General features: G+C 43.4%; 1 protein-coding gene across 1 annotated transcript in view; it reads left to right on the top strand.

Annotated features, from left to right (window-relative positions):
• Nucleotides 1-9,224: 9,224 nt before the first annotated feature.
• The window catches only part of RBSN (rabenosyn, RAB effector), a 29,557-nt gene continuing 18,234 nt past the window's right edge, over nt 9,225-20,547 (top strand). Inside the window, exons 1-3 of the mRNA XM_059390385.1 lie at nt 9,225-9,341; nt 11,504-11,824; nt 16,192-16,329. Coding sequence (XP_059246368.1) covers nt 11,677-11,824; nt 16,192-16,329 — 286 coding nt within the window. The 5' untranslated portion in view covers nt 9,225-9,341; nt 11,504-11,676. The remainder of the gene's footprint in view (nt 9,342-11,503; nt 11,825-16,191; nt 16,330-20,547) is intronic.

Below are 20,547 nucleotides of genomic sequence, written 5' to 3' on the forward strand. Positions count from 1 at the left end.
GGACCACTGTAGGGACTTTGGTGGTCACCTCAGGAGTGTGCTGAACAGAGAAGGGATGGTACTTTGGTCCAGGAGAACCCCCCTCCACACACATACCCTATTGCACAGGGAGCAGAGGCTGTAGGGGTGTGCGGGGCAAGAGAGAGGCACCGGCATCAGGGAGGAGACTACAGCAGTCATCCAGGTGAGATGCTTGGGTGGCGGCTAACTGGGTAGAAGTGGGCATATTCTCCATCCACCTCAGTGCGAAAACTGACAGGATTTGCTGATGGATTAGAAGCAGTGTGAGAGGAAGAGAGGGGTCAAAGATGACCTCAAGGTTTTTGACCAGGGCACCTGGGTGAACGGAGGCACAGTTTCCTGTAATGAAAGGGCTGTGGAAAGAGCAGGTATGGTATGCAGCTCCTGAGAGAAAAGAACGGAGGATCTCTGTTGAAGGCAGAAGGTCGTCCAGAACATGGCTGTGTGTGGTGTCATCTGAGCTCCACACTGTCCGCAGCTGCTCAGTAGAGCCCCAGCAAGAGAAAATGGTCTCAAATTCAGCAGTGCAGAAGCTAAATGGGGGAACTGAGTCTTCCACCCCTCAGGGCTGGGGTCCTCACCTTCCTCTGCGGGACTTCAGAAAGGCGTCCAACAGGAACCAGCAGAATGAGCTTAAAGGCGCTGAGACCCTCGGTGGGCTGCACGGCTCTCACGTGGTCCTGTGGCGCCCCCTGGTGGCTCTCTCGGCTCCTCCAGCCCCCTGCTTACCCTACTGCAGAGCCCTCCACCTCCAGCTCCCTTTCCCAGAGACAATGATTCTTGGAATTTGTGATTCGAGACTTGATATGTATGCTTGCAGCTGATCCTTATCAAGAGTTCAGTATGTGCCAAGCACACTTGGCATTTTGTCATCTGCTTCTCTTCTCAGTAGAAGAGGTCAGAGGTCAGATCCTGTCCCTCCCTTTATCCAAACCTTTCCCAGGCCCCCACCTCACTCAGAGCCAAGGCCCTACAATAGTCTTGACCTGCCCTCTCCCCTTGAGGTCCCAGAACTAATTCCTCTAAGTATCTCCCTTGAGTTCTCTGATAGAGCTGTGTTGGCCTCATTACTTTTTTAAAATTGTGATAAAACACAAATAATATTTATCATTTTAATCATTCATAAGTGTACAATTCAGTGGCATTAAATACATTCACGATTTAAATATATTATATTTATTTACATATTATATCATAAATATATTATATTTATTTGTATTTATATATATTTTATATATATTAAATATATTCACAATAGTAGTGTAACTAGCACCACTATCTATACCCCAAACCTTTCCATCATCCCCAGTAAGAACTCCACACCCGTGAAAAGCAACTTCCCCCTCTGCCCCCCTAGCCTTTGGTAACCTCTGTTCAACTTTCCGTCTCTACAGACTTTCTTATTCTAGGGATCTCATATAAATGGAACCATACAGTATTTGTCCTTCTACATCTTGCTCATTTCACTAAGCATAATGGAAAAGGTCCATCCTTGTTGTAGCATATACCAAAATTTCATTCCTTCTTATGGCCAAATAATATTCCATTGTATGGATATAACACATTCTATGTATCTGTTCATCTGTTGATGGGCACTCATGTTGTTCCCACCTTTTGGCTGTTGTGAATAATGCTGCTATGAACATGAGTGTTGGTCTTATTTCTTTTTCTTCCATGTGTCAGGCATACCCCTGCCTTGAGGACTTTGCACTGGCTGTTCCTTCTGCATGCAGTGCTTTTCCTTAAGAAATCCACACGGCTCATTCTGCACTGCCCTCGGGTCTTTGTTCAAATGGTGCCTTCTTCATGATACCTATTATGATCACCCTACTAAGTACTTTGACGTGGAACTCCCCACCCTCTCTACTCTATGCTTTTTTCTTTTCTTTTTTTTTTTTTTTTTTTTTTAAAGATTTTACCCATCTATTTGATGGAGAGAGAGAGCATGCACAGAAGTAGGGGAGTGATAGGCAGAGGGAGAAGCAGGTTCCCCATTGAACAGGGAGCCTGTCTCCGGGCTCGATCCCAGGACCCTGAGACCATGACCTGAGCTGAAGGCAGACACTTTATCACCTGAGTCACCCAGGGACCCTTCCATGCTTTCTTTTTCCATAGCACTTATTACTTTCTAACATACTATACAAGACAATTATTTAGTACAACTATTGGGTAGTGTCTGTGTCTCTCCACTAGAATATTGACTCCATGAAGATAAGAATCACTGTCTGGTTTATTCCTCAGGCTTCCATGTAGGTAGGTGTGTAATACAGAGTTTGTTGAATGAATTTAAAATTGCAAGTGTAAACCAACTGCTGAGTTAATACATTTTAAACTGAGTCACAAATCTAATGTGCTAGATGTTCTACACACCAGACTCTCTTAAATGCCCCCAATACTTAAAATACCACATATAGGGGCACCTGGGTGGCTCAATAGGTTCAAGTGTCTGCCTTCAGCTCAGGTCGTGATCCCAGAGTCCTAGGGTCAAGCCTCAGCAGGAAGCCTGCTTCTCTCTCTCCCACTCCCCCTGCTTGTGTTCTTTCTCTCGCTGTCTGTCAAATACATAAAATCTTTTTTAAAAAATACTACATATACATGGATTATTTCAAATCTCGGTTGGAATGGGGATAACTTCTCAACTGGCCAAGCACACATATATCTGGAGATGGAGGTCAGAAGGATGAGATCTGAAGCTGCAGATAAGTAGTGTGACTTTACTTTTGAACAAAGGACCATGCTGAGGCTTCCCCCTCCTCCCTGGGCCCGGGACACCTGTGTGGGTTGTGGGCAGCACAGGGGATGGATTGAAAGGGAGAACAAATCTAGTCCCTGCCCCACTCACCAAGTGCAGGGATCGCGTGCTGGCATAGGGCTCCTCTGTTGAAGGTGGGGGCTCTCTCCCATTTACCAAATGCCCCTATGGCTGGTGGTGGCCCTACTTTGTCAAAGGAGATGCCAGCACGCAACCTATAGATTGGGTGGCCTTGCCACTCACTTGCCCTCAAGCCAAGAGATCCACGTGGATCCTACTTTTCAAGTCTGTGTGGGTGTCACTACTGCCCATCCCCCACTTCTCTCGGGTCCATGAACATAGTGACTACTTGAGTCTCTTTCGCATTCCCATCTGGCAGTGCTGTGGCTCTCAGATGTTTCCATGATTCCAGATTGGATCCTTGTACCTCCTAGGATACCGCCTGACTCAGCTTGACACAAGTGCCCAGGCATCTGAACGACAGCTCCGTTCCCTTTTCTTTATTTAACAAACATTTACATAGTCTTTCCTATGTGCCAGGCACCATTCTAGCACATTTAACCCTCCAAACCAGGAGGGGGTTACTATTATCCCAGTTCACTGATGAGGAAACTGAAGCTCAAAGAATTTAAGTGGCCTGCTTGGGATCACACAGTTACATGGCTGGGATTAAAACCTGGAATCCGTGCTTATAAGTATCATGCTTTGCTACCTCTTAACTTTTTCCTTGTCCTTCTTTTCTCCCTCTTTCCATACTTGCTTTCCTTTCTTCCTTCCTCTTCCTTCCCTCTTTTCATTCTTCCATTCTCTGCTGCTCCCCTTACTGACCCCAAGCAGGTCCCACCAATTCCTCATGGACACTTGCCCAACTTCACACACTCTGCAAATTCTGCAGACCAGGCCTTGCTTCCCACGGCCCTGACACTTCTTCCCTGGTTACCCTCATCTCCCTGTGCCAGCAGGCGAGGCGTACCCCGCCTCCCCCGCCCTGCCTGCTCACCGCCACAGTGGCAGTTGGCAGAGGCCTGCAGAACTGGGGCCTGCGCCAGCCTGGAGGGAAGCCAGATCTTTGGGGAGTTATGTGACGTGCTCCCCACTTTGCCCTGATGTATGCTTACAGCATCATGATTTCCCTTTCCTGCGCAGGGATTTCAATGTGATGCCAAGACGCCTTGTGTGGGTAGACTTCGATGATAATGGGCCAGAAAGAGAGAGACAGAGAGAGAACCATCAGGTGGAAGGCAAAGGTGAAGACTGCCAGATTCCACCCTTAGAAGCAGCACCCTGTGGTGCTGGGAACAATGTTTTAAGCATGAATGAACTTTCCTAAGTCACTCAAAGGACACGTGCTCTTCCCCATGATCATGCCTTTGCATACACTGTTCCCCTAGCCTGGAAGCCTCTTCATGATCATCTTTCCCTCAGGGCTCTGAGCACGTGTTGCTGCCTCTGGGAACCCTCCCTGAATTCCCTGAATTTCCATGGGGAAATTTCATCAGGCTCCCCTTTGATGCCAGAGCATCTGAGCACATGTGCAACACTTCTCTCTCTCTATATATAAATATATATATATGCAATAAATATATATATGTACACACACATATCTGTGTATATATGTATGTATATGTGCATATATGTATGTATATGTGTATATACATATGTATACATACACATGTGTATATGTATATACATACATACATATATATATATATATTTTTTTTTTTTTTTTTTTTTAACTGCCATATGAGTGTTTGTATCCTATGCCAGCTATGGGCTCCTTCAAGACCGAGAGACCATCCTGCCTTATTCTTCTCACATCCTCTGTCTCTATGCCTGGTACAAGTTTGGTGCCTGGAAGATGCCAAGAGATGCAGGAAGGCCCAGAGACCAGGCCTTCGCAGAGAGAGAAAAAATGAAGGTTGCCACCTAATCTCTCTGTGCCGCGGATTCCTCACTTTATTTATTTATATTTTTAAAAGATTTTATTTATTTATTTTACAGAGAGAAATCACAAGTAGATGGAGAGGCAGGCAGAGAGAGAGAGAAGGAAGCAGGCTCCCTGCTAAGCAAAGAGCCCGATGCGGGGCTCGATCCCAGGACCCTGAGATCATGACCTTAGCCGAAGGCAGCAGCTTAACCCACTGAGCCACCCAGGCACCCTTCTCACTTTATTTTTTAAAGAAGATTTTATTTATTTATTTGTCAGACAGAGAGAGAGCACAAGTAAGGGGAGCAGGAGAGGGAGAGGAGAATCAGACTCCCCGCTGGGCAGGGAGCCAGATATGGGGCTCTGATCCCAGGACCCTGGGATCATGACCTGAGCCAAAAGCAGATGTTTAACCGACTGATTCACCCAGGCATGCCAGATTCCTTTCTTTAAAAATGGGAATGATATTAGTTGGTACTGCATGGAATCATATGAAAATTCAACAAATCCCCAGATGTTAAGTGCTTGGACGATGACTGGTGCATGTGATCACTCTGTAAATATTAGCCACTGTTATTACCGAAATGGAAATAGTAATAGAGTTACCCAAATGATTTATTTATTTAATCAGAGAGAGAGAGAGAGACTGAGCAGCAGGCAGTGGGAAAAGCAGGCTCCTTGCTGAGCAAGGAGCCAAGTGCAGGACTCGATCCCAGGACTTTGGGATCTTGACCTGAGCCTAAGGCAGATGATTAACCAGCTGAACCACCCAGGCACCCCTACCCAAAGGATTTAAATAATGAAAATGGTTTTGATAAACTGTAAAGCGTACAAGAAGTTCTTTAACATTATCACCCTTAAAAATAGCAATAGAACTGTAGTGGCTGATCTATCATGACTTCCGGAATTAATTCACAAGCTTCAGACCACATTGCCACTGCTTTTTTGAGCAAGTGAAATGGTGAATGTGACACTGGCTTTTGTAAATGGTACAATGATAGGCAAAATCACAATGGTTTAATAAGAGGTCTATCGCCTGACCCCAAACATAGTCTTGCCTGTAAGAGCGGGCTGTTCTGAGACTTATCTGCCTCCAGACACTTAATCTGGTGTTTTCACTCCCTCAGGCCTGGCTTCCAGGACCCAAGACAGAGGCCAGCAACAGAGAGGCAGAGCTTGGTCTTCTGTTTTGCTTCTGAGAGGTTGGCAGGGTCTCTTCCTTGTCTCTGTCAATGCACAAAGGGAAACCACTGTCCATTCCTGCCAATCCTGTAAAGTTCAAAAAATTGGTCATCAGGTTGAGAAAAGTAGCAGAGCTTTGTAGCAGAGCTTTCCAAGTCTTTGGAACTCATTTTATCTGTACAGGTGAAGAAACTGAAGCCAAGAGAGGAGAAGGGAACTGTCCAAAGTCACAAAGTAAGGTGTGGCCAGGACTAGGACCTAGGCCTCTGGACCCTTAGCTCCCTGGTCTTTCACTGGGCACTGCCTTCCACTCCATGCTCTCCCTACTGGGAGCCTTGTGTCCTTAAATAGAAGGTGCTGGAGGCCCAGTGCTTATGACACTAACAGAAGGAGTGCTCTTGTTCAGAGTCAGTGTTAAAGGTGTACACACACACACACAAACTCTCACTGCCACATACACATATCTCACTCAATATTCATAATCCTATGAAGTGGAAACTCTTATTTTCTTTTTAAAAAATATTTTATTTGTTGGGGCGCCTGGGTGGCTCAACGGGTTGAGGCCTCTGCCTTCAGCTCGGGTCGTGATCCCACGGTCCTGGGATCGGTCCTGGGATCGAGCCCTGCATCAGGCTCTCTGCTCAGCAGGGAATCTGCTTCCCTTCCTCTCTCTCTGCCTGCCTTTCTGCCTACTTGTGATCTCTGTCTTTCAAATAAATAAATAAATAAAACCTTAAAAAAACTTTTTTTTTACTTGTTTATTTGACAGAGAGAGAGCACAAGCAGGGGGGAGTGGCAGGCAGAGAGCAAGGGAGAAGCAGTTTCCCCACGGAGCAGGGAGCCAGATACAGGACTTGATCCCAGGACCCCAGGATCATGACCTGAGCCGAAGCCAGATGCCTAACTGACTGAGCCACCCAGATGCCCAGGAAAACTATTATTTTTCATCCCATTTTACAGGTGGTGATACCAGGAGGCAAAGGAGTCAAGTAATACTTCTGACCCCAAAACTCAGGATCCTCCTATCATGCTCTGCAGCTTTTCTTCTGGAGCCCAGGACATTGCTGGATGCCAGCCGTTGTGCAGGGCACAAAGCAAATTGCTTCCTGGGACTGGGATGAAGTTTTGTGCCTATATACCCTGCGTTAACCAGCACAGTGCAGGGCACAGAGTAGGTGCTGAGTGATCATCCTGTATTTTTTTAAAAATTGAGGTATAATTGACATATATTTCATTATGTATACATTATATATTACATACATTTCACATACAACAAAATAATTTGAGTTTGCATATATTATAAAATGATCATCACAGTAAGTCTATTTAACAAATGTCCCCTTATATGGTCATAAAATATTTTTTCTTGTGATGAGAACTGTTAAGATCTACTCTTTTTAGCAACTTTCAGATATGCAAGACAATATTATTAGCTATAGTCACCATTATTTATTTTATGACTGGAAGTTTGTACCTTTCGACACCCTTCACCCACTTCACCCCCTCCCTCCCCACACACTTCTGGCAACCACCAATTTGTTCTCTTTATCTATGAGCTTGGTTTTAGTTTTTGTGTGTTTAGAATCTACATGTAAGTGAGGTCATACTGATGAGGGAGCAGGAGGCTGGCTGAGGACAAAGCAAAAGCTGGCGCCTTGCACCCCCTCTTCACCCCCTCCCCTCCATATGTGTAGCATTCCTCAGGCACCCCTGACTGCCATAAAATGATAAATAGTTAACTTGCAGAGATCACAGTCCTGCAAGGCAGGAGTCTCCCTTGGTTTGCAAATGTCCTTGAGATTTACAACAAAGAAGTTACCTTATCAATAGCCCAATTTCCAAAGACACAGAACTCAGTTCCTCAAGTCCTAATGTCACCCTCCCCTCCATAAAAAACCGAAGGAGGCGGAGGTAGAAGGAAAAGTAAATAAAGTTAAATTTCTTCTAAACCTAAATCTCACTCACGAGGACGCTTGAGAGCAGGAATGTAACATTCCACCAGGAGACTCCCAATTGTCTTTATGTTAGTGCCTCATTAGAGGGAAAGTGGCCTTGGCTTGATAGTAACCAGGCCTTCAATATCTTGATAGTATTCTTTGCTCCAATAGCCCTTCTGAACACCCCTTTGTCCTCACCTACCCAACTCCTGTGTATATAACCAGCCACTCCTCACAACCTGGGGCAGCAGCTCTTCCTGCCCACAGATCCTGTCCCCGTGCTTTAATAAACCACCATTTTGCACCAAAGATGTCTTAAGAATTCTTTCTTTAGTCGTCAGCTCCGAACCTCACCCCACCGAACCTGACTTAGGTTCTGGGACTTCATCACTACGGTATTTGTCTTTCTCTGACTTATCGCACTTAGCATAAAGCCTTCAAGGTCTATCCATGCTTTTGCAAATGGCAAGCTTTTATTCTTTTTTTAAATGGCTGACTAATATTCCACATATCCTTTATTCATCCATTGATGGACATTTAGGATGTTTCCATATCTTGGCTATTGTAAATAATACTCCAAAGAACATGGTGGGAATGGTAATGATGGTGCATATACCTTTTCAAGTTAGTGTTTTCACTTTATTTGGCAAAATACCCATAAACTGAAATTGCTGGATGGGAGGTTAGTTCTATTTTTAATTTTTCGAGGACGCTCCATACTCTTTTTCATAGTGGCTACATCAATTTACTTTCCTACCCACAGTGCACAAGGGTTCACTTTTCTCTATATCCTCAACATCAAGTCATTTCTTGTGTTTTCAATAAGAGCTATTCTAACAGGTGTCAGGTGATAGCTCATGGTGGTTTTGATTTGCATTTGAAAGTGCCACAGGTTTCCCACAGATTTGACCAAACTCTATACCCTCTATACCTTCCGTCCCTGTCCCCAGTCTCATGTGGTTCTATTCTGGCTCTTTACACATCCTCAAAGTCTCCTGAATATTCCTTTTATCTCTAGCTCTCCGGAACTTTAACTGACCCCATTTCACTCAGAATCGCAGTTGAGAGTCGGGGAGGAAGTGTTGAACATCCCCCCAGCTCCGCCCCCTCACCCATCGCACACGTTGGCCAAAAGCTAAAGAATCTCAGGCTTTAGTTTTCCCATACCTACAACGCGGTGGAGAGCAAGGGGCTGACTTTACGTGTGGATCGAAAGCAGCTGGGATGGGAACACCTTGCCAAATTACCGAGTCCCATCACATCGGTTCTTACAGCGCCTGCGCAGAAGCCGCCGGCCGCCTTGCATTGTTGGAACCCACCTCGGCCTCAACGCTCCCTCGAAGATTCGGCGCTCGACAGGCATCTGTCCGCCTGTCTTCCGGTTTCGGTGCCGCGCAGGCGCGCCTGCCGAGCGTCGAGCGGTAGATGGAGATGGCGGACGGTGCTGAGTGAGGGACCGCAAAGGCCCAGAGCTTGGGCCGGAGGACCCGACAGGCCTACGTGCCAGTGGGAGCGCGGCCGGGTACAGAGGGCCGGGCAGGGCCTGAGGGGCGAGAGCGCGGCTCCCCCGAGGAACAGAGACGGGCGGGCGGTGCGGGTGTTGGATGTGTGTGGTTGTGGTGGGTGTGACGTGCGTGGTGGGAGATGTGGCTTTTGGGCCGCGAGTTTCGCCTTTTTGTGCCTGCGACGATTGGGCTCTGTTTGGTTGTGTGGTTAGGCGGGGCGTGCATAGTTGTGTTTGGTTCTGCAGCTGAGGGTGGGTGGGCGGTTTGTCTCCCTAGTGCTTGTGTTTGGTTCCCTGGTTGTTTGAGGTTGAGACGTTCGGGTCCCAGTTTGTGTGGAGTTGTTTGCAGCGTTTGGTGTGGCGTCTGTGCGATGTGTGAAGTTGTCATGCCCGGTCTATGGGGTCGAGTCTTATGTTGTGTGTGGTTATGCGACGTGCGCATAATGATATTGAATTATGTGGCGGGTGTTGTGTGCGGTCGAGTCGATGAGGAGTGAGATTGTGGGCTGTGTAGTGTATGCGGCATGAAGTCGGGTAGCATTCATGCTGGGTGTATAATTTCAGGATATGTAGATTTTATGTTTAATTTTTACGTGGTGTAAGAAGTGAGGGGCTTGCGTACGTTATGGTTGTGGGGTCTGGCCTCGTGGTTTCTAGTACATTTCTTTGGTTTGTGTTGTGTTTGGTTACGTGATTTTAGAGTTCGGTGACGCATTCATTCATTCTTGAGGCTTTATTGCCTTTCTTCGTAGTAGGTGCCAGGGAATGTGCTAGACCCTGGGGATAATGTAGTGGGGAAAACGCACATAGTTTCTTCCCTTACAGAGCTTAGAGTCTTATATACTTAGTTATTTTATGTATTTGTGGTTATAAATTGATGTAAGTGCCCTGAAGGAAGTGCAGGAGCTGTCCCAAGGTAGAATGCTTCAAGTAGGAGGCATTTCCTTGAGGAAGTAAGGTTGGGTTGAGATGTGAAGGGTGTGTGTGTGTGTGTGTGTGTGTGTGTGTGTGTTTGATCTGTGGTTGTTATGGTGAATGTATGGGAAGGAAGGGGGCTTTCAGAGTCAGGGCATCTGAGGAACCACTGGCTGGGGTGGGAACTGAAGCCACTATTTCAGTGACTGGAAAAGGGACTGAGATCTATGTGTATGTAGATTCTTAGAGGGAAAAAAAAAAAAAAACCAAACAGGGTCCTGGCATTTCATTTGTTTATTTTCTGGGTCACAGCTGCCCTTCTGCTTTGAGGACCAGGCAGTCCCTCTTCACAGTTCCATGCAAAGCTGAGGGTAATTTATTTCCTCTTACTCTCTCCTGTGGTTTGTGACCTCAGGATCTTGGGGAGAAATTTCTCTGCTTTTGTGGAATGGTTTTGTCTGGATTCTCCCTCTGACTGGGAGTTTTTCTGTGGTGACATTGGAAGTGACTTTGCCATGGCCCAGTAAAAGTAAAAATGTAACTTATTAAGCCCTGAATTGTTTAAGCACCAAATCCTTTTGTTTTTGAAGCAGTGGAAACATTAGGCTTGTTGTCCAACTGTCATTTATTGGCTCATAAAACCCAGTAAATCTATTATAGAGAAAGTACAAATATAAAACACAAAGTAGATTTTTCTTTTTACCACTGGGTTTCTAATGCTCCTCTTTAGACAAAGGTTGGGATTTTTGTTTGGTTTGGTTTTGGTTTTACTTTTGTTTTTTAAGGCGGATACTATTTCTTTTTCTATTTGCATTTTTGATATAGGTGTAAGAGCTCAGTATATATGTGGTTGAATAGATGACCAAGGTGAAGAGGGAAAAATTTCTGTGTATTTGTAAGTACTTCAGACATTTCCCTAGTGACTAAAATGGCATACAAATTATGAAGTTGGACCAGTTGGAGTGAATGTGAGAAAATTGCCTTGGTACTGTTTGCTTTTGAAGTTCAGTTTTCTTATCTTCAGAAATCAGTGCTCCGTACTTCATTGAGTTGCCACTGTCCAGTGGTGTTCTCAGATATTTAAAGGTTTTGTGTTTTGGTGTAAGGATTTGAGAAAACCCAGTTTTGTATTATCAAACTTGTAGGGAACAAACATTAAGTAATCTTGTTGAACTGTGAAAAGAACAAAGAAAATTCTCAATTGCTGCTAATTTGCTTGAATTGGTTTTTTTTTTTTTTTCTTCTCCCCTTCTTTCCTGTTCCAGAGCTTCTCCTACTCCACAGAGGAAATCTTATCCAGGGCCATGATACCACTTCCCCATCATCTGTGTGCTGCTTGGTTAAGCTAATGCTGTGAGAGCCCTGGTCCCTTGGGGAGGAATCAAGCTGACTCCTGGCATGAGGCTCCTGCCTTGCAGGGGTTGAAAGGGACACTGCTATGGCTTCTTTGGATGACCCTGGGGAAGTGAGGGAGGGCTTCCTTTGCCCTTTGTGCCTGAAGAACCTGCAGTCTTTTTATCAGCTTCAGTCACATTATGAGGAAGAGCACTCTGGGGAAGACCGTGATGTCAAAGGGCAAATTAAAAGTAAGAGGCAAGAACTTTTTGCTTATCCTATTCTGTTACTGGGAGAGTTAACTCATGGGATGGTTTCATTAACTTCCATGATGCCACCAGAACATAATAAACAATAGAAAATTGATAATAATAACAGTGAACATATATGAACATGTATCTTATGTTTACCATGTGCCAGGCATTATTCAAAGCCTTTCTATGAATAAACTTCATTTAATTATAGCAATAACTGTTGGACTGTGAGACATATTTTACTCATGAGGGTATAGTCACAGAGAAATTAGATAAGTTGCCTGAAGTCACACAGTGAGGCAGGGTCTAACTTTGAACCTAGTAAATGTAATTCTTATGCTTTGCTCTCTCTTGCTACACTGAATTATCTAATTGCCAGCCTCTAAGAATTTGAAGAATTTGAAGAATCCTTTCCTTTGCTCTGAAAGTGGAGGCACATTGTACACCCATTTCCCTGTCACAAATTCAAGCCTTCTGCCATTCTTCCTTCTTCACTGTACGTTGTCCTCTGCAGCCCAGAAAAAGGAAGGTCATAGTTGAAAAGCAAGGAGAAATAATCCAAAAAGTTAAACTTGGTTTTTGAGCTTCCCAGGCCTCAGGTCATAGAGAGAAGCGGAATGATTTTTTTCAAAGCAATTTTAACATACATAGTGATCATTTCTGAAACTTCGGATTCTAACTCTTAAATATGATGCCACTTCTCTGGAACTCACTTTCACCTGCTTCTCCCAGCATTTCTGAAGGCATTGAGGTTAAAAAGGTCTGGAAGTATATTCACAATTCTGTGTTGAGTGAGAGAGGAAGGGAGGATCATGTATTTCTAAGTGGAATTTGGCCTCCACACATGTGAGTCACATGCCCCTGTAATCAAATAGTCCCACTCCATGTCTCACTTTTCAGTTCAGAAAAAATTGTCGAAACCATTAAAATTTATGACCTCTGTCCAGAAACATGACAAAGTCAAATATTTTCAAAATCCTGAGGTCTGTGGTAAATGAGGTGGCTTCTGTCTGGAGAGGCTGGAGGAGAGAGCCCAAACTATTAGAAGGCCTCCCTCCCAAAATGTTTTGCATTTTCTAGTTTTCAGAGTTTTTTCATAAATATTATTTCTTTTGATTCTTAGAGAAACTCTGCAAGAAGGTGGTTGGTTTCATTCTGCAGAGAAAAAGTGAAGCTCAGAAATGTTGAGTGACTTATCCAAGGTCATATAGGAATTGGCAGAGCTAGGCCTTGACCCCAGGTCTTCTGTCACCTCTGAGTCTAGTGCTGCTCTTTCCACTTGGCATCACAGATGATACCAGACCCTGTGTTCCAATCACAGTTTGTTCTACAGCTAGAATGCAAACTGATGATCTAGGTTTCCTTGGACAGCTGAAGGACCTCTGTGATTTTTAGTTCTCGTCCAGCCTGAGTGTGAGCTGAACTGAGTCATATACTGTGATGTCACTAAAGACTTTGATGCTAGTGGGTACACAGGTTAGACAATGTCTTCCAACTTCCTGTGGTTCCCTGTTTATTAGAGGAAAAATGTTTAAGGTAACTTAGGGAGTAATAGCTGTGGGAATCCACTTAAAGAATAATAGAGTATAAATTTTATGAGTTGTGAAAAAAACTTGAAAGGATTTTCTTGTGTTTTTCCCTCTGTTTTTCCCCCACTCTGCCTCAGAAGAACTAAGAAATTGAGTTAAACATTCCTTTAGTCTAATGATCATTTGTCTAGTCAGGAAGGAAGTCTTGCTTGTGTGGGAGTTTTCTTTGTTTCAGAATCAGGAAAGTTTTAAAGATTGACATCAAAGATTTTTAAAAAGTCCTTTAAAAAGCAGGTCATGTCTTCATTTGTCTTTTGGTTTTTAGAAATTTTGTGACATTGCTGGTTTTGTCAAATGAAATGTTGAAGCCAAAAGAGCAAACCTTGGTATCAGGTTTTGGAGGCAGTTTAAGAACAAAAGTATAGGGGCATCTGGGTGGCTTGGTGGGTTAAAGCCTCTGCCTTTGGCTTGGGTCATGATCCCAGGGTCCTGGGATCGAACCCCACATCGGGCTCTCTGCTCGGCAGGGAGCCTGCTTCCCCCTTTCTCTGCCTGCCTCTCTGCCTACTTGTGATCTCTCTCTCTGTCAAAAAAATAAATAAATAAAATCTAAAAAAAAAAAAAACAACAACGAAAGTATAGATTTGTCATTAGTAGAAGGTGGTCAGTGAGTTTGGGCCGCAGCCCTGGTTTAGCTTCAGTTTAGCACTTGCGCAGTAAGTCTAAGAAAGGGTGGTTGAAAATTGGCTTTTGCTTTGTGTTTTTTTGTTGTTGTTATTTTTTTTTCTGCTTTGTGGTTTTAAAAACATATGGGATTGTTCTTAATTGGCCCCTCTTGAAGTGCTACTCCTGGGAAGGTTGCCAGAGTGTTCTTCTGTCCTCATAAAGTGGTTAAATGGCATGGACTGCCTGTTTAACCCGACACAGTTTAGTCTTGTTTGCAAAAATGAATTAGTGAATGCCAACTCCAGTTTCTTGTTTGCTAATCCTTTGTTTACATCAGGAAGTTTTCTCTCCCATGTTGTTAAGAGAGTTACTTGAATGCATTTTAGATGGTGTCCTTTAGTTCTGGTGGATGGTATTTTTTCCAGTGGGAGAAAGGCATCTCAGAGTAGCCGTTAGCAGTTTCCCCCTCTGCCTGCCAGCCCCTCCATATCTGCATTCCCCAGGTTTTTGAAAAGCTTTGGTAGTGTTCTTAATGTTATTCAGGTGACAGAGCACTTCAAAATTGTGGGAACTCCATGAAGTATTGATCTATTAAATCTAAAAGAATTGTATTTTGTATTAAATCTGATATTTTTGGGGCAGCTGGGTGGCTTAGTTGGTTTAGTGTCTTCCTGTGGGTCAGGTCATGATCCCAGGGTCCAGGGATTGAGCCCCACATTGAGCTCTCTGCTCAGCGAGGAGCCTGCTTCTCCTCCCTCTGCTCCTCCCCCTCCTTGTGCTCTCTCTGTCAAATAAATAAATAAAATCCTTAAAAAAGTAAGTAAAATAAACCTAATATTTTCTTCTAGATTCTAGGTACAGAAAGGGATAATTACCCCAAATTTAAGAACCTTAATGAGAGCAACATAGAATAAAGAATTTTTTTCCCCACAAGTTGACTGCTGTTCCTTTTTAACAAACAGCAGGTCCTTTCACCTCAGCACAGGTGGCAAAAGCCCTGTTCTGCAGAGGCATAGTTTTGATTTACGCTGGCTGGGAAGAGCTGGGGTTCTCATTTTATTTATTTTTTTTTTTTTAAAGATTTTATTTATTTGTCAGAGAGAGCGAGCGAGAGCGAGCACAGGCAGACAGAGTGGAAGGCAGAGTCAGACGGAGAAGCAGGCTCCCTGCGGAGCAAGGAGCCCGATATGGGACTCGATCCCAGGACGCTAGGATCATGACCTGAGCCAAAGGCAGCTGCTTAACCAACTGAGCCACCCAGGCGTCCCTGGGGTTCTCATTTTAAACAGGTGAGGTTTCCACTTGTAGCCCTGTTGCCTTATAAGCTCTGTGATCTGGGGTGCAGCAAGTTTTCCCCCTCTTTATGTCATGTCCTCATTTATAAGTAGGGATACTACCTGCCTCTGAGTGTGAGCACACATTTGCCAGTTTTTGAAAGCACTTTGTTTTGTGCCCAGCACATGCAAAGAATCAATTCAGGAAGCATTTATTGTCTCTTCTTACGAAGTCTGGTTCCCTTTGTGTTAATGTTGAAGGTGTTATAACTGTTTCTTGAAACTCTTTGTCAGTATCCTCACATACGCATTCAGTAAAGAGGAGGGGAAGAAGAACTCTGTGTATAGCTAACTATTATGGGGAACACTAGCCCAGGGATATTGGTTTGGTTGAATCCCATCCTGGAAGTAAACAAAAAGTATTTACTTGTGAGTCCATAGGGTAAATAAATACTGTAGAATTTAATTTTTAAAAAACTTTAAGTAAGATATAGTTTACACATGAGTTTTTATGTGTACAATTCAGTGAGTTTTGAAAAATGTATATACCCATGTAACCACCTCCACAGTTAAGATCTAGGAAGAAAAACATTTCCATTGCCTTGGTCCCTTCATTGAATTTGATTTTATACTTTAATTGGGCTCTTAAATTTGGCAATGAGTAATAATTTAGCTGTATATTTGGCTACATAAATCAACTTACTGCTACTACTGACTTGTAAATGAATGCTCTGTGGTATTTGTAGTACTGTGGCCTCATTATTGTAATTTTATTTGGGATCCAGAATTTTTAAATAAAGTATAGTCATTTCATCAGCTCTTGTATTTTGAGATTTCTTCTGACTTTTTACTAGGTGTTTATGGATTCATTTATGGTTTTGTTTCATTTTTCAAGGTCTTGTCCAGAAGGCTAAGAAAGCCAAGAACAGGCTGCTGAAACGAGAAGATGACCGAGCAGAATCAGGGACACAAGGATATGAGTCTTTCAGTTATGGAGGGGTTGACCCTTACATGTGGGAACCCCAGGAATTAGGTAAGAAGTTCTGTTCATTCATTCAACAAATGTTTGCATGTCTATATGTTCTCATTGATACATTTTTTTAAAGATTTATTTATTTGTCAGAGAGAGAGAGAGCACGAGCAGAGGGAGTGGTAAGCAGAGGGAGAGTAGACTCCCTGTAGAGCAGGAGCCTGATGGGGGACTTGGTCATGACCTGAGCTGAAGGCAGATGCTTAACCAACTGAGCCACCCAGGTGTCCTAGTTCTTGGTGATGTTTTAAGAGTTAGCTGAGAAAAAAAAAAGTGGGGTTGGGGGTGCCTGGATGGCTTAGTCAATTAAGTGTCCAACTCTTGGTTTTGGCTCAGGTCATGGTCTCACACAGGTCATGCGATTGAGCCCTGTTTCCAGGCTCTGCACTAAGTGGGAGTTTGCTTGAAGATCCTCTCCCTCTGCCCCTCCCCCCAATCACATGCTCACTCTGTTGCTCTAAAATAAATAAATCTTTTTAAAAAAGTCAGCTTAGGCATCAGTAACCAGAATGGTCTAAGTTTCTCATGGACCTTATGTCCCAGAAGGGGGCAAAAATGGATCAGAATGAGCTAAGCATCTGCTTTGTGTTAGGCAGTGCATTAACTGTTTTACATGGATACTCATTTAATCCTCATGGCACTGGTTGGGGACCTGCTTTGAGTCAAACCGCTAAGAAACTACAGAACCGAGATGGGGATCTAGGTGTTTGACATCAGCCCAGGCAGAGACTCCATTGACTAGGCTGTCTCTTCTCACATGGGATATTATTTACCTAGGGAGGCATTCACTGATTTATTTGTGCAACAGAATTTTCTGAAACACATTATTATGATACCATCGCCTACTTTCAAAATAATCATAATGGGGCGCCTGGATGGCTCAGTCAGTTAAGCATGTGCCTTTGGCTCAGGTCACGATTTCAGGGTCCTGGGATAGAGCCCCACATTGGGCTCTCTACTCAGCAGGGAGTCTGCTTCTCCCTCTCCCTTTCCCTCTGTGCTTTCCCTTTCTCTTTCTCTCAAATAAATAAATAAAATCCTTTTTTTAAAAAATCATCTTTGTGGGGTAATGAAAATGTTCTAAGATTGACTTTGATGATGGTTGTACAACTCTGAATATGCTAAAAATCTTGAAATTTGTATGCTTTAAGTGGTGGATTGTATGTTTGTGAATAATATCTCAATAGAGGTATTATCAAAAATGCCACATGAATTTGAGCTAGCTAATTTTACATGTCCTTTAACTGTTGTATGATAACAAAACTTAATTTTCTTTTCTGTCCATGCAGTGGATAAATGTTTTTCTCCTGAGGCTTTATTATACTTTCATATTCATTATCTTTTGCATCTTTCACAAAAGCTTCATGAGGTGGAATGGGTCATGATGCTCGTTCCCATTTACAGATGAGGAAACAGGCACTAAGAAGAATTGATATTGGGACACCTGGGTGGCTCAGTTGGTTAAGCAGCTGCCTTCGGCTCAGGTCATGATCCCAGCGTCCTGGGATCGAGTCCCACATCGGGATCCTTGCTCCGCAGGGAGCCTGCTTTTCCCTCTGACTCTGCCTTCCACTCTGTCTGCCTGTGCTCGCTCTCGCTCTCTCTCTCTCTGACAAATAAATAAATAAAATCTAAAAAAAAAAAAAAAAAAGATATTTACGCAGAGTCAGCTACCATATTCTTCTTATAGGGCCACAATGGTCTTTTTGGATGAGAACAATCTTAGAACTGCACTATCTGATAAGATAGGCACGAACTAGAGCCCCTGGGTGTCTCAGTGGGTTAAGCCTCTGCTTTCGGGTCAGGTCATGATCCCAGGGTCCTGGGATTGAGCCCCGCACTGGGTTCTCTGCTCAGCAGGGAGCCTGCTCCCTGCCCCTTCTGCCTACTTGTGATCTCTGTCTATCAAATAAATAAATATAATCTTAAAAAATAAAAAAGATAGACACTAACTATATGTGGCTATTTAAATTTAAGTAAATTAAAATTAAATAAAATTAAAAGTAATTTCCTCAATCATACACTAGCCATATTTCAAGTGCTCAACCTACCTATACCTGTGGCTGATGCCTACCATATTGGAGAGTGGAAACATTTTCATCATAACAGGAGAAAATGGCTTTAAAAATAACACTATAGGGGGTCACCTGGGTGGCTCAGTGGGTTAAGCCTCTGCCTTCGGCTTAGGGCATGATCTCAGGGTCCTGGGATCGAGCCCCACATCAGGCTCTCCACTCAGCAGGGAGCCTGCTTCCCTCTCTCTATCTGCCTGCCTCTCTGCCTACTTGTGATCTCCCTCTCTCTGTCAAGCAAATAAATAAAATCTTTAAAAAAATAAAAATAAAAATAACACTATAGGGATGCCTGGGTGGCTCAGTTGGTAAGTGTCTGCCTTCAGCTCTTGTCATGATGCCAGGGTCCTGGGATTGAGCCCCTCATTGAGTCCCCTCTCTGACAAATAAATCTTAAACAAACAAACAAACCACTGTATATGGGGTGCCTGGGTGGCTTCATTGGTTAAACATCTGCCTTTGATTCAGGTCATGATTGGCTCAGGGTCCTGGGATCGAGCCCTGCATTGGGCTCTCAGCTCAGTGGGGAGTCTGCTTCTTCCTCTCACTTCCCTTCTGTACTCTCTTTCTCTCAAATAAATAAATAAATCTTTTGAAAAAAGAAAAAAACATGGTATAATGTAATATTGTTAATTATACTTTAGTAAGAAAAATAGTAAAATTAAATAAAAATTTAAGAAATTTTCAAATCAGGGCTCCTGGCTAGTTCAATCGAATGAGTGTGTGACTTGTGATCTCAGGATTGTGAGTTCGAGCACTTTTTTGGGTGTAGAGTTACTTAAAATTAACAAAAAATTGACAAAAAAATTTCAAATGAGTATGTTGTACACCTGAAATTAATAAAGCATGTGCTAGTTTACATATAGTAATGAGTTACATATGAAAGTCAATTTGAAACATGAAGGAGAAATTTCAGGCATGTGAATTCTTATTAGCTTTTTTTTTTTTTTTAAGATTTTATTTATTTATTTGACAGAGAGAGATCACAAGTAGGCAGAAAAGCAGGAAGAGAGAGAGAGAGGAGGAAGCCGACTCCCTGCAGAGCAGAGAGCCCAATGCGGGACTCGATCCCAGAACCCTGAGATCATGACCTGAGCCGAAGGCAGCGGCTTAACCCACTGAGCCACCCAGGCGCCCTCTTATTAGCTTTTTGAGAGCCTGCCTCATGATTGCCAGTGTTAAATTATCAGAGCAATTTTCTGATTAACTCACCAGTTTCAGTAACTGGAGGAAGTTACAATTGTGGAAGGTCAAGTGAATGGCAAATTTTAAAAGTTAAGATCTGTGGTCATGCTGGGGTGCCTAGGTGGCTTAATTGGTTAATTAAGCACCTGCTTTTGGTGTTAATCCTGGCATCCTGGGATTAAGCCCCATGTCGGGCTCTCTGCTCAGGGGGTCTGCTTCTCTCTATGACTGACCCTCTGCCTGTTTGTGTACTCGAGATCCATCTCTCTTTGTCAAATAAATAAAATCTTAAAAAAAAAATAATCTATGGTCACGCCTAAGAATTTGAAACTAAAATGTAGATGTTAGAGAGTATGGTTAGGGGAGAAAAGAGCAAGGATAATGCAGAGTGTAATATGTGAGAAGCTCCAGGGGGTGCACAACTTATAGGTGAACAGGCCATGCTTGGGAAGAGAAAGTGGTCTGGGTGCTGGGGTGGGGGCTGGTGTTTTGGAAGAGGGGATATTTCAGTGATGCTGAAACAACAAGCGTTTTGGTGCCATTTGTGTAAGAAGTTTTGTCCTGGATCTTTGCTGCTGTGCTGATCAAGGTATCAGTTTAACCAGCTCTTCCAGTGACATCCATTAGCATTTACCTTTTGGGGGCTATTTTGAGAAGTTCTGTTTTTATTTTGATGCAAAACCATACCAACTTTGGAAAGCACAGAAAAGTATGAGAGATGTTTAAAAATTGCCCATAATGTTACTGTCCTTTTTACCAAAAATTCATGTGCCAGTATTCTAAGGACTTCATAAATTTTTAATCCTCGTAACAACCTTGTGGAGTAGGTACTACTGTTATCCCTATTTTGTAGATGAGTACTCCCAAGTGACACAAACATTAAAGAACTTGTTCAAGGTCACACAGTATATGGCAAAATTGAAATTTGAGCACAGGCAGGCTCCAGTCCAGGCTTTCCTCCTCC

This window comes from Mustela nigripes, chromosome 2 (assembly GCF_022355385.1).
Source record: "Mustela nigripes isolate SB6536 chromosome 2, MUSNIG.SB6536, whole genome shotgun sequence".
Taxonomy (NCBI): domain Eukaryota; kingdom Metazoa; phylum Chordata; class Mammalia; order Carnivora; family Mustelidae; genus Mustela; species Mustela nigripes.